The sequence below is a fragment of the Pteropus medius genome, unplaced genomic scaffold (genome assembly GCF_902729225.1).
Source record: "Pteropus medius unplaced genomic scaffold, Ma_sr-lr_union100, whole genome shotgun sequence".
Taxonomy (NCBI): domain Eukaryota; kingdom Metazoa; phylum Chordata; class Mammalia; order Chiroptera; family Pteropodidae; genus Pteropus; species Pteropus medius.
Window position 1 is genome coordinate 8229452 of NW_024344437.1, and position 14240 is coordinate 8243691.

General features: G+C 43.1%; 1 protein-coding gene across 4 annotated transcripts in view; it reads right to left on the minus strand.

The window, feature by feature from the left end:
- BRCA2 (BRCA2 DNA repair associated) overlaps positions 1 to 14240 on the minus strand; it is a 52382-nt gene that overhangs the window by 13657 nt on the left and 24485 nt on the right. For all 4 annotated transcript variants that reach the window (XM_039873075.1, XM_039873077.1, XM_039873078.1 and 1 more), the window contains 8 exons: positions 11427 to 11857; positions 10814 to 10995; positions 9606 to 9793; positions 6658 to 6828; positions 5896 to 6250; positions 2456 to 2611; positions 2205 to 2349; positions 800 to 921 (listed from right to left, as the gene is read on the minus strand). In XM_039873075.1, coding sequence (XP_039729009.1) covers positions 800 to 921; positions 2205 to 2349; positions 2456 to 2611; positions 5896 to 6250; positions 6658 to 6828; positions 9606 to 9793; positions 10814 to 10995; positions 11427 to 11857 — 1750 coding nt within the window. The remainder of the gene's footprint in view (positions 1 to 799; positions 922 to 2204; positions 2350 to 2455; positions 2612 to 5895; positions 6251 to 6657; positions 6829 to 9605; positions 9794 to 10813; positions 10996 to 11426; positions 11858 to 14240) is intronic.

Below are 14240 nucleotides of genomic sequence, written 5' to 3' on the forward strand. Positions count from 1 at the left end.
GCTGCACTGCCGGGAGCCAGGGTTCCGCTCAGCGCACACTGCCCACTCTCCTAGCTGCTTATCTCGTGGTCCTGCCGTTTAAGAAGATTAAGGCTATATAGAAGATTTATTGTCACCAAATGAAGTTAATCGATAAACAGCGGTTTTCCTAACATTTCCCATCTCTCTTCCCTATCTAGCAAACTAATCTAGAATTTGCATTAATTACATACCTGGGTGTCTAAAAATTTAGGAAGTAGCTTACCTGACTACATGAAATGATGTTCTAATAACAGTAATTGACATTTATATGAAATTTTATAATAGTTCACTTTTATATACATTATCTAATTTGATCCTAAAACAACTTTATTTTATGACCATTTTATAGCTATTTTATGCCAAATTTGTGTGGCTAGTAAACGGCAGGACCATGATCCTAAAGCCTATGGCATTTCTAACACCGTTTAGTGCTTCTGGAACTTCTCCACCTAAGGGCCTATGATAGAGGATTATGAAACATCAGACTGAGAACATCGGACCTAAAACACTGCTTTTATCTTAAGTAAACACGTTTTGCCTGCATTTTAAGCCACTTTTATTTACTGTATAAATTATTTAACCGTATCTTTTCTTTGGTACAGAATTGAAAACGCACCACTGTGGTTTGGTACGTCACTGAGGACCCCGCAAACACACACACTCCCTGTGAGAAACACAGCATTTAGCATAGTGCTTCCTGTGATGCCAGAGAGGGACCACCACTCCCCCTGTGACAGACGCAGACCAAGGCTCACTGTACGCCCCCTCCACCTCTCACCTCCAGGTAAGCGGGGTCTGGTGCGGCCCTCACGGCTTCATAGAGCTCGGCACCATCCTGCAGGGCACGGACTTGCTGTCTGGTTAGAGCGCGCGACGGCAGACACTGTCTGCTTATATTTTCTAGGGAAAAAATCATCACTCATTAGCTAAACTGCAGAGTTAACAATTCTGCAAACTAGACAAATGAGCAAAAAACACCCAAAGAAGCAGGGTTAAAAAGTAAGAAATCATTTACCTGCCAAAAGTTTTCTAGGAAAATGTGGAAGTTATGCTTTTAAAGTATACTCATGCTTTAAAAAATTGTCACACAGAGTTTACTTAATTAATATGTAAATTAAGTAAATGATTTATGATTCATTTAATAATTAACAGCATGAGCTAGTGATAACGAAGTAAATCAAGTTTTGAGAGTCCAATTTTTATGCAGATTTATATAGAATGTGAAGTTAAATAATATAGAAAATCATGAAGAAATGCAGGAGAATATAAAATTTTCAGCAATAAAAAAGGTGGATAAAAAAGTAAATTTTGTGTCCTTTAGGCAAAAAAGAAAACTACCTATGATTTTTATCATTAAAATTGATGCCACAAGGAAAACAGGTTCTAGCTCCAAGCATAATAACATAAAACCCAACAACTGCAAAAACAAAAAATGCATAAGTTATACAGTGTACATAAGGAAACTGAAGAAAGAGAATGACAAAGGGCTTAGGGGAAAATAATGTTTTGAGTGTTTTTCTTTTTTTTTAATTGACTATATTTGACATGTGGCACTGTGTAGATTTAAGGTGTTCAACATGTTCTGTTGATACATTTGCCGTTGATATTTATGTCATTGCATAATTACAGTACAACATTGTTGTCTGTATTCACTATACTGCACATCAGATCTCTATGGCTTATTTCCTACCTTAAATAGCATCGATCTCATCCCCCGCCCTATGCCCTGGTAACCACCCTTTTACTCTGTTTTTTACGAGTGCTATCATAACAGTATTTGTCTAGGAAAAAATAATTTGATAGTTCTTTCCCTTGCTACTAGAATCAAAAAAGGATACTATAAATACTTTAGTACTGAAGCTTAAGGAGTTTACTTAAGACTTCTGCAAAATGCTGTGGGTGCGTAATGTTTTATTGCCTAAGATAATTACAAGAATCTAAAAGCTCAGTGTGTTGAATAAAGATGTAATAATTTGGGGTCAGGTCAATGCTTATCTGTATATTTACGTCATAATATTTAAAAAAAAAAAATAAAAAATTCAGATGCAGAATTAGAAAAAAGAAATCTATTACTCAAAATATAATTCACCCAACGATAAAAGTTAAATAAGAAGCTTTCAAAACTTCTAATTGAAAAAATTTGTTTTCATAAAAAAACACTTGTAATATACAACTCATTTTACCTTCCTGCTCTTCAAATTCTGCCTGAATTTTAGTGAATAAGGCTTCCAGTTTCCTTTGTTGGGTCTCTGCATATTTTGCTGCTTCCTTTTCTTCTTCTCTTTCATTGCGAAATATGTATAATCCAGACGAAGTCTTCTCCACCCACTGTCATAATGCGTCAAATGGAAAGAAAGACACGGCAGGAAGGATCATTCAAATGAACTGTCTCAAGAGACGGAATTACAGAGTCCGTTTCAGGACCACGTCATACCTGGACAGGGTATGCTCTTTGGATAACCACGTCGACACAAGCAGTGTTTCCTCCGTCACTGAAAAGTGATGACAAGGGGACAGGAAAAGGTCTGGGGTCCGTACAGAACCCAAGCTTGGCGTCCCAGCATGCAGGCCGTGTGCTGTTGGCAGAAATCTGGACAAATGAAGGGACACGTCAGTTTACAAGTGAAGTCAACACGTTCAGTTCTACTGTAGATTTCATGAGAGTTTCATTCATTTAGGACCACTTTAAAAATACTCACAGTGAATAAGGATAAAACTAAAAAAAAAATACTTTCAAAATGTAGCATCTCAAAAAACTGCTTATATTGCTATAAAGTCTAAACATTATGTTAACGTTGCTACAGGCATACTGTACTACCGCACAGACATTGTGCATTTTGCACACTGAAGGTCTGTGTCAACCCTGAATCAAGTATGTCTCTTGGTGCCGTTTTTCTAACAGCATTTGCTTGCTTTGTATCTCAGTCACATTTTGGAAATTCTCCATTATTATTATATTTGTTATGGCGATCTGTAATCAGTGATCTTTGAGAAATCATTTGTGAACGGAAGAGTCAATCTATGAGGCAAACCTCACTGATGTCTTATTTTAAGAAATTGCCACAGCCACCCCAGCCACCAGCAGCCATCACCCTGATCAGCGGCAGCCGTCAGTGTTGAGTCAAGACCCTCCACCAGCAAAGAGACTGGCTTGCTGGAGGCAGAGATAACAGCAAACACTTTTTAGAAACAGTGTTTTTAAATTAAGGCATGTACATTTTTTTAACATGATGCTATTGCACACTTAACAGACCACAGTACAGTGGAAGACAACTTTATATGCACCGGGGAACTGAAAATCCGTGCAACTCACTTTATCACGCTCTTCCCCACTGAGGTGGGCTAGAACCAAACCCGCAGTGTGTCTGAGGTATGCCTGTGCTCGGAAATGAATACAAGAGACTTTGATTTAAACATGATGGGTTAAAATATACTTAGTTACGTAGGTTCCCTCAAAACACAGAGACAAAGAGAACTAGAGAGGACAGTAGATGAGATATTATCAAAATTTTGGAAGCTAAATATCTGTTGGACAAGTGATAGATGACAAAGCAGCTCAAGAATGACTACAGTCTATCAAAACAACAAACAGTCACGGGGTGCTTGCGGTAGTGCCTGGCACAGTCAGTGCTCTAGATATAGTCACATCAGGCTTCACGACAACCCTAAGGCTTCTCTCCCACTCTACAGGTGATGGAACTAAAGCACAAGGAAAATTCCACAATCTCTCCAAGGTTCCAGCTAGCAAACTTGTGTGGAGCCAGCAAGAAACAAAATAATTTAAAGGAATCACCCAGGTAGCTTTGTAGGCAGGAGCAGGAGGTACGGCTGAAAATGGGGGGAAGAGCTGAGATTCTGATGAGGATGACTAGGACCTCAGATACCAAGCAACCAGGCGACTGTCCTTCCCTAACACCAAAAGGAACCTGGGATGGTTTACTCTATCGGGGGGCTGAACCACCCAATCCTGGACTCTGGAACGCCAGCGGAGGTAGCTGGGTGGGGTGAGATGCTTTACGGGAACCCTCATGCTGAAAGGAGTCCCCTGTGAGTCTGCTTCCTCTGCTCAGCTCTCCAAGCAGTCATCGGTATGTGCGGGGTGCCTAAGAGAAAATTACATTCCCCACTTAGCACCCTGCAAGGTGACAAGCCCGCCTCATACGCCAGCTAAATAAAGTCCCCAACCTGAGACACCCAAAGAAAGGAAAAAGGAGCTTCTCATAGGAAAGAAAATGCAAGGGGCAGAAAACACTAAAATAAAATGAAATATTCATCAATAACTTCAGAAAGATGATAAGATACTATACCTATGAAATGAGAACCTGATGTCATAAAAATATCATCCCCGCCATTTAGGGGATGATAAAGGTCTCCTGAAAACTGAAAATTATGCCAATAGGCACAAATTCACTGTAGGGATTAGATGGTAAGATTAAGAACTAGTAGGGGAAAAAGACAACAAAACAGAATACAGGAGAAAAAAACAAGCCCATCACAGGATGACCTAAGAGGCCCAGTGCCCAAATATCAAGAGTTCAAAAAAAAAGAAGAGGGATAATAGAAGGGAAAAAATTATCAAAGAACAACTTCCAGGAAATTTCCAGGAACTCAACGAAGGACACGTTTATAGACTGATGTCTACGGCCATGCCACCCTGAACAAGACCGATCCCGTCTATAAGCTGACAAGGTCCTAGCAATTTGTGAGGTCAACCAAGGGTTGCCTTGCCTAAAAAAAAAAAAGAAAATATATATATATATATATAAAAAATAAGAAATACATATAGATTGAGTTCCACTGTGTACCCAGGACAATGATTTTTTTAAAAAGGCTGACTTCAAAGGACATTATTATGAAATTTCAGAATACTGGAGACAACAACCTTAAAACCAAGTCTTGCAGCGAAAGGCTGGGAAGGGAATGGCACCGAACTCAGCAGGAGCCCCCTAGAAGCAAGGACGACAGAGGAGACGTCCTCACAGATCCGGAGGGCCACGTTAGTCTCAAACTCGCACCTGGCCCACCTACGACAGGGTCACAGACGCTGCATGCTCCCTTTCTCAGGAAGCCTCTGTGGTGGCATGTCCTTAAAACTCAGGAATAAATCTAGAACGATAGGATATCCAGAAAATAGGGCTTCTAATACAGAAAGCGGTGAAAATAATTTCCAGAATAACACTGTAGCACACGTAGAAAATAGCCGCTTCAGAATGAAGCAGGAATGTGGACAGGTCCAAAGGTGATTCGAGGAAAAGAAGTGGAACCGGTAAAGCTATTTCCACAAACTGTGATGAGTTTACACAGCTCCCGTGTGGGCATGAGTTGGTGGTAAGCACACAGAAAATTAAGAAAAACCAAAAAAGCAATACAGTTAATAACTCCAGGGAAAGCAATAAGTTGTAGAGAAAGGAAATGTAATCACAGTATATTAAAGGCTGAGCTACAAAAACATTTTTCGTAGTGGTTACAACGTAAACACTGAGCACTGGCCTCGCTCGGCCCCCTAGCAGGATACGCAGTCACCGTCTGAACCAGAGGAGAAAAGGGGACGTAGCAGTGTAAGCGAAAGGAATAGCCGCAGGCACTTGAAGTGGCTGCCTCTGGGGAGCACGGACAAGGTGGGCAGGGCTGCAGTAGTGACTGTCTTTCTGGAGGGACACAGCCTTCCAGTCACGCGCCACTTAACAACTGGATGAGTTCTGAGAAATGCATCTGAAGACCTTGCCACATACGCTGGATGGTCAGTACATTCTCAAGAGATTGAGCCTCTGTAACAGGCATCAGTAAACTTAGATGCCGAAGATAAAACCTCTCGGGAACTCAGCTGAGCTGGCGACTGGCGTTTTCCTGAGCGCGGGCATTCAGGGACCTCACCTTCAACATGAGAGTTTCTGAGGCTTCCAGAGGGGAACAGGCCTCGGGAGGGCCCAGCAGTTCAGCTCCGTGAGTGACGACCTTCTGGCCGACGCCCAGCCTGCCCGTCTGCAGGAGCGCAGACAGGGGAGGGTCGAGCTGGGCCCTGATGGCGTACCAGCCATCTGTCAGTTCCACGACGGCCGCTTTGCTGGCTTCCGCGCCGCTGGTTTTACCGCTATGAGTTTCGGATAGATGTGTACTTGACAGAATTACTTCAGAAACACAGAGAACAAGTGTTTTTGCAGCCGTGTCATCCCTTTCCATTATCTTTTTTATAGCCGATCTTCTGCTTCTGTCAATTTCTATATCATACCTAAAAAGAAAAAGAAAAATGCGTGTGTATAACTTAATAGTAAAAAAAAGTTGCTGACTAATTGAAAAAAAAATTTAATACTTTTACTGAAGAAATACTGAGACAGAAGAGAATTTAAAATTTGGTAGCTAGCAATACATTAAGTTTTATACTGTTGAAGTATGAACTGAATAGTAAAACCCCCAGAAAGTGGATTCGCTTAGTAATTCATATTCTTCTCATGTGGCAAGAGGTTAGACGGGGGTAGAGGAAGCGAGAGGTGTGTTAGCATGTGATCTCTACTGAGTGGGACGGCAGCTGTCACCGACGGCCGGCGCATGCACCTTGAGGGCACTGAAGCCACAGGCTGTGCTGACGTTGGAACCGTGCCACAGGGACGGTCCCACCATGTTGCACTTTCAACTTGCCTGTGTTTCAGCTGAAGCAGCACTGTCTCTGGATTTAGGCATCTGCTGGCAAATTCCTTGGGAAAGGCAAATTCCATGGCTGCCAGTTTCCATATGATCCATCTATAGTGATTGTAGACCCAAACTCTAGAGATGAGCTTGGGGTCCACGCCTGGGGTGTCACACAGTGCCCTGAGCAGAGGAGGATAGAATGACATAATAAAAACCACAGAAGATCATATTGAATTCAATAGCCATGACTACTCTTTACAAAAAACTACTATACAAGAACATTCAATAAGTTTTAGAGATAATTTCAGAAAGTGATTTGACATGTATCAAAATATAAAAATTCACTTAACGTATTAGTCAATACAATTACTTCAACTGGAAAATGAAACCTTTAATTTAAAATAATTATATTTGAGATGATTTTTCTTGTTCAACAGTTTGATTTTAGAAATCCCCTGAGGACTTCTCTCTCTAGTCTCGGTGCTCCCCCTCTGCTCAAATCTCAAAGCCCTGCTCCTTCCCCACTATTGCTCTCAGGACCAAGGACAGAGCCGCAGTCAGAGTTGCTCCAGCCTGCAGTCAGGAGTGCTACTGGCGGGACGGCCCCCCGCCCCTGGCCTTCTCCTGCCACCTGTACACATGCCCCACCCCTTCTCGGCTATTCAGGGACACAGACCTTGGTGACATCTCGTCCCCGTCCTGCATTGCCTATTTTATTCCATCAGCATAAAAAGTAGTTTTTCTACCTTAAAACAAACAAGCACAACGTAACTAGCACCGTCCAGCCTACTTCCTTCTTCATGCAGTGGCCTTTCCCTGCTTGTGTCTCTCCAGCAGGGCCCGAGTGACCGCGTGTTCTCTCTGGCGCCTCTTCTCACGCCCCTTGGACTGCGTTCTCCACTGAGTTATTTTTACTGAGGTTAGTGACGCCTTCTGCTTGCTCAGCTCTCGGCCCTCGTCTTGCTGTTCCTGCTGGCAGCACGGGCAAAGCCAGTCATTCTGCTCCTGCAGCTGCACCTCCCCTGGATGTGGACACGCTGCGCTCTGGGGTGTGCATTTTTAACTTCTGGGCTGCTCTTTCTCAGTCTCTGTTTCATGGCTTTTTATTCCATCTACATGCTGACAACTGTCAGGTTGACTTCTCTGGCTCATACTTTGCCCATAGACGCCGCCAGACTTGCAAGTCCAGCTGCCAACTCAGCATCTCCTCTTGTGTGTCTGCTCATCTCTCAAACCTCTAATGTCCCCAATGCAACTCTCAATTGCCCTTCTGTCCTGGTCTCCTGAATTCTCAGTGCACAGAAACTGCCCTCGAGCTGCTGACACCAGTCTTTGGAGCCATCCTTACTCTCCTGTCCCCCACATGCCACACTCGCTCCTTGAGCAACCGGTGCCACCTCTAGAATACACCCTGAACCCAGGTGCTCTTCACCAACTCGATGGCACCTCCTCGGCCCAGCAACTTTGTGGCATCTGGGTTTCTGTGAGTGTCCTCGGTGCTCTCGGCGCCCACCCCTGCCCTCTCCACAGTCGGATCTCAACAAGTCGCCAGGGTCGCGCTTCCAAGTCAGTCAAACCATGTCACCCTCTGCTTTACAGCCTAATGGTTTACTCTGAGGAAAACTGACCACGCAGAATAAAAGCAGAGTCCTCCCAGAGGCCCGTGAGGCCCCACCTCTGCCTCACCCAGCACTCTTGCTCCCCAGATAAGGACGCTCCCCCGAGAGCCTGGCGTGTTGTCCCCAGACGGTCCTATGCTCTTGCTCTCTTGACCTCCTCCAGGTCACTGATCACATGTCACAGGCTCAGGGAAGCCTGGACTACTTACTCTATTAAAAAACACACACTGCACTTCTCCCAGTCCGGCTGCCCCACCTCCTTCCCAGCTTTATCTTCATACTGTTTGTCACCTTCGAATACAACTTATTTCTTCTTAAAATTTCCTTTCCCCTCTCCACAACCCTCCACTAGAATGTATGACATTTTAGGGATGAGACTTTGTTTTGTTATCTTTAGTACCCAGAAGAATCCTGGCACATAGTAGGTGCTCAATACATATTTGCTGACTGATCCGGAAACAACTTGAGCATCCAGTCAAATGCTGTGAACCCCGCCCACGTGATTGCAGGGTAATCACTCTTAACCTTCACACGATGCAGTTCACCGCACACAAGAAAACACTACGGAGGTTTACCAGACTCTGCCAACTAGACTGATAGCAGATATGTGTGATGTGAGCCAAGCATAAGATGTAAATGACACTCCTGTTTCAAAATATTCCAAAAACATAACAAAATACATAAGAAAAATTAAAAATGTCTTGCCAATTCCCCAAAACTATGTATTTTGGAAAGATGTACAGAGGTATTAAAACATACGAACGTGACAGACAGGTTTCCCGTCTCGTGCCCCTGGCATGAGATAATGTCAGCAAGACTTTTCAATTATGTTTACGTGAAATGTCAGATCTTAAGAGGTAACAGGCTTTAAATTGCTGATGTTTCAAGGCACTGGAGTTTACTAATTATTCGATATGCTGATAATGAATATTTTATTGATATTAAGTATTTACACTTAACTTTTAGTATCTGTATTTCATATTTACTGACATACACAATGGAAGAGACTATAATGTAAGTGTATACGTGGGCCTATAATCAGGCTGACTCAAATTTAACTGTTCTTATCAGTCTTTCTTTTGTAAATGCATAAGAAACATGTCCCAATTTAAGAAAGACCAATTCATTAAATCCTAAATGACACATAACTATTTAAAAAATTACAAAAGAATGTCAACTGAAGCATAATGAACTTAAAATAATTCAACGTATAAAAATTTGATCCCCAGCCAACTTTTTAAGTTCAAGAGTGATAAGGAAAGAGAAAAAAGAGGGACTTGTGAGGAAGAGAGAGATGATGGAATATATGGAAACACAAACTCTTTTTGCATAGAGTACCTATAAAATTCTTCCTTTCCAGCCTTTCCATCATCGGAGGGTACAAGCCAGCCACCGTCAGCCAACTGGATTCCCTTTCCAGCCCGCAAACTTTCCTTACCAAAATAATCTTGAACGTGAAACTGAAAAGATTCTGCGTTTTTGCTGTTAATTTTTACGCAGTGTTTAGAGACGCCATACATGTACAGCTGCACGAAATAAACAGAAAAATTTGGTAGTGAAGGAAAAACAAAAAGAACATGCATCATAGAAAAACAATTATAATAAACCAAAACTGAATCTACCCCCAATTTTTCATTTAAATACTAAAGTTTTCGCTATAAAAATGTTTAGTTTATCTCCCAGAAGCTCAGCATCTTAACGTGAGCTAAAGGGCCCTCGTGCCCTGCCCCGTCCTCGTGCGTGCCTCCTGCAGTCCCGACACACGGGGATACGAGGTAATGTCCTGGTCATGACCTTGTCAGCTCAGAAACTTAAAAGAACAGTGAGGAGGGAAAATGTTTGGGAGTCTGGTCTCCAGGGGCCACATTTCCACACAGGCCTGGCCTACTTTCGAGGTGCTCACTGCACCCCAGCGTGCCTGACCCCGAGTCCTTTCCTTCCTTCAGACCCGAGTCGAGTCAGACTCCTTGCTCTGGACTGCTCTTCTCCTGCGAGTGAGTGACCTCGGGCAGGATGTCACCTCTGTGCTTCCGCCCCTCCTCTGCACAACGCGCCTTTCTCCTGGGGTGCTGGGGAGACCGCACGGGTAACACGCAGCTGCAGAGCCAGAATAGTGCCCAGCATGCAGGGAACTCTCAGAAAAGGTCACCCATTAACACTACCAACGCCATTCTCTCCTCCCCACGGCCTGAGATGCCAGTTGGACAGTACTGGCTTAATCAGAATCCTCTTTGAAAAACGCAAATGGCTTTCAGCGGGTGCAGGGCCACGAATAAGTCGCTCTGACTCTCCTGTACCAGCCGCGGGAGCGCTCGCAGCAAAAGAATGAGCATGGCTTGCGGGGGACAAAACGGTGAATCTGAGGCCCAGGCTGCGGGCAGGACCCGCAGCAGAGGCACTGCCACCCTGGGGCGACTGGGACACGATTCCCTTCACCCGTCCCTCCCTCTTAAATTTGTCTCTTTAAACAGAACAGTTTGGAGATATAGTTAATAAATAAATTTACACTCTGCGATGGAAGCTACCAGCGCCACAGACAAAGCTACCTGTTCAGGAGGACATGCCGAGGGTGGGCGGCCTCCCACTGCTGCTCGCAAGGGGACTCGGGGCATGCCGGACGCCCTGGCGAGGGACAGACTGCCTGGCTGGGGACAGACGCGCTGCCCGTGCTTCTTTTTAATCCGCATATCCTGCATGTCTCTGGCATTCTGAAGACTTGGAATTAAATCTATTAAGGAATAAACAATTAGTGAAAAATAACATTAACTATAAAAATTTAAAAAGCACAACCCTCATTTTATAAAATCATATATATCATTTGCTTTAATTTTAAATCTTCAAGGATGAAAAAAGTTTCAATTTGTAAAGAACAGAAATAGATCTATTATTTTTATTTCAAATTTAAAAGAAAATTAGTAGCCTGATAAAAAATATATGAGAGCAGTCCTAGCTTTTCTTAAGGCAGAGTCCACAAATAGTTACTTTTTTAAAGAAAACATCAGAATAATTTAAACCTAATCTTTGGACTTAGAAAAATCTAAAACATTAAAGGTTTTAAAACTATTAATCACAAAAGAGTAAAATCCCAAGGCATTATTTAATATGCAAAATATCTAACTGACAGGCAAAAATATTTCAACACAAATTTCCACACAATACCTAAAGGTGGTTCTTCACACTTTGTGGACATTATGGTTGCTGCTTGACTGGCGTTATCTTTGTTAGGCTGACAGATTTCACTGTCATCAATATTATTTTCACTAACACCAGAGTTGTGTTTGCCTACGTGTTTTTGTTTTTGTTTGCATTCCTCCAAAGTAGTACAGCTGCTAACACACTGTTCATCTTCGTGAACATGTGATTTCGTCTTAAAAGGCGGGACAAAGACTTTCATCTGTTTGCCTGTAGTAATCGAGTGTCTTTTTTCATTTCTTGTGGCAGGGACCTTACAAAATGCCTGCCTCGAAACTGATACATTGCTTGAAGATTTCTCCACAGTCAGGTGTTCATAAAAATGAGATTTAGATAGAAATTCTTGACCAGGAGCTGTAAAGTGTGGAGTGTGAGTCTCTCGCCGTTCCTTACTTGTGCTGAAATAGGGAGAAAACATTTGATTATTTACCAGTAAATGTACGCTCACATAGGTGATATGGACTCTGCATGTTTTGGGGAGACCCTCGATTGCTACATGGTGATGCTGCTCAGGTTACTGTTTCGCATTTCGTCATGGCTGCCTTCCTAAACAATGACACAGGTTTCAAGTCTATCGAGACTTCTGACACACCAGTCCCCAGCTCTGACTTCACCTACTCCCCTTAACAGAAGAGGCTGTGACAGCCAGATCCTTGTCTGTCTCCTCACCTACCCGCTTCCTCCAGAGACAGCAGTCTAACAGCTTCGCCTGCACCCCGACTCCTGCTAACAGCTCAGTCTTCTGGGGAGCCCCATTCTATCATACTCTACCTCCTTCCTTTCCAATTACCTTCTAAACCGTTTTTTTCTTTTTTTAGCACTCTTTTTACTTTAGCCAGAAAGCCTTGCCCACCCTTGAAACCCTGCCCTCTGCCTTATCTCGCCCTCAAGCTGATACTCTATGTTCCTTACCCTGCAGGGCCCCCTCCTGAATGGGTCATCTGAGGGAGCCATTTCCGCTCCCTCCACATCCACTCACTGAACTCTCTTCTCCCAATTACCATAGAAATTGTTCTCAATGAGGTTGCTAATTACCTCCCAGATGCAAAAAATTGTTTATGTATTATTCGTTTCATTTGGACCTGACAACTGTGACAGCTGACTTTTCTCTTCTTAAATTCTCACCACTAATATTGATACCATGAATGTCCCACTATTCCCTTCCTTCCTGCCTTTTTTTGGCTGGATTGTCTTTTTTCTGATACTTAAAAATATTTCTGTCTCCAAAGTTAGATTTCTTTCCTAGACACTTTCCTGGGTCAGGTGAGTCATTTCCATGGCTTAAATCATCAGCACTCAACGATAAAAATATTCACCTGTGTCTTCATGCCCGACTTTCCCCAGGTGCTGTTCCCACACTTGGGACTGCACAGAACACCTGATATCCCATCCCCTACCCATCCCAAACTCAGCACGTTCAAAACAAAATTTATCACCTTCTGTAACATAGTTGTTCTTCCTAATATTTGATGTCTTGTTGAAAACCTCATACTTTTTATCCAGCTCTGAATCCCTGGAACTTATTTAGTTACCCATTCATTTACTTATCAAATACGCAATGAGTTCCTGCCATGTGCCAGGAGCTGCTTTGGCTGGGGGACACAGCAATGAACAAAACAAAATCGTAGAGTTTACTTCTCACAGAGGAACACAAATAAATACATGACATGGGAGTAAGTGCTACAGAGACAAACCTTTTGGTAACTGGCATCTGAAAAATGTCTACCTTCACACTTACTTGGTATTTCGGTCAAGGACAGGATTCTGGGTTGGAAATCACTTCCCTAGGAATGTCAAGGCGTGACTCTGCGAGGCCCATCACAGAACCTGCAACCTCAGGCTTCCAATGTTCATCACGAGACGGTTTATACCATTAGGACTCTTGAAACTTTCTTTAAAACCTAATTTTCTTTGCCTTGTGGAAAATTTAAGGTTCCTCTTTGCTCCCAGTGTAAAATTTCACAAGGCTGCTCCTTACGGAGGTCATTTCTATTCACTCACTCAGGGCCTTTTAATCGAGAAAATGTGTCTTTCAAAACTGATAAAATACCTAATATTCTTTCTTTGAAAATTTCTCAGTTCTCCTGTTCCTTCTTTCTCAAACTCCAGATTTTCAGACGTCAGACCCACAGGACTTTTCTAGTTCTCTTCAGTCCTTTTCCATCTCTTTCCTTCTGTTCCATAGTCAGGGAGCGTTCCCAGCTTTGACCTTCTATTGCTTGTGCTGCGCCATTTGGGCCATGGTAGCTCTAATTTCTAAGAGCTCTTTTGTATAGCAACTTGTTCGTAAGAATGCAATATGTTCTCTTTCCTGAGAACATTTAAGGTTTTTCTGAAGTTTTCTTCTCCTTGCAAGGTCTAGTCCTTTTAAGTTCCTTTCTCTCTCTTTTTTGCTTTGGTTTTTGTACTCCCGACACTCTTTCACAGAGGCGTCCTTCCAATGGTGAGTGACTCTTGACTGTCCTTAGTTAAGGGTGAGCACTGAACAGCTGGCTGGGAGCTGGTGGGCTGGTCAGCTGTTGGCCTTGTTGTCTGGTCGTTTGGCTGTGCTGTTGGATTTGAGGACCCCAAATGAAAGTATTTTTATTTTTTTTTGTACAGGGATGGTTATATTCCTCAGAAAAAAATCTTCCAGTCTTCTGCCTAGAGGTCTGGCCCCCAGTGTTTGGAAGCCAACGGTGGAAAGGAGGCTAAGGGGTCTCACTGCTCAACAGTAACCCTGTTTTCAGTCCCCTCCCCCGTCCCACCCCCAATTCAGAATCCCTCCAGTTCACCTTCTGA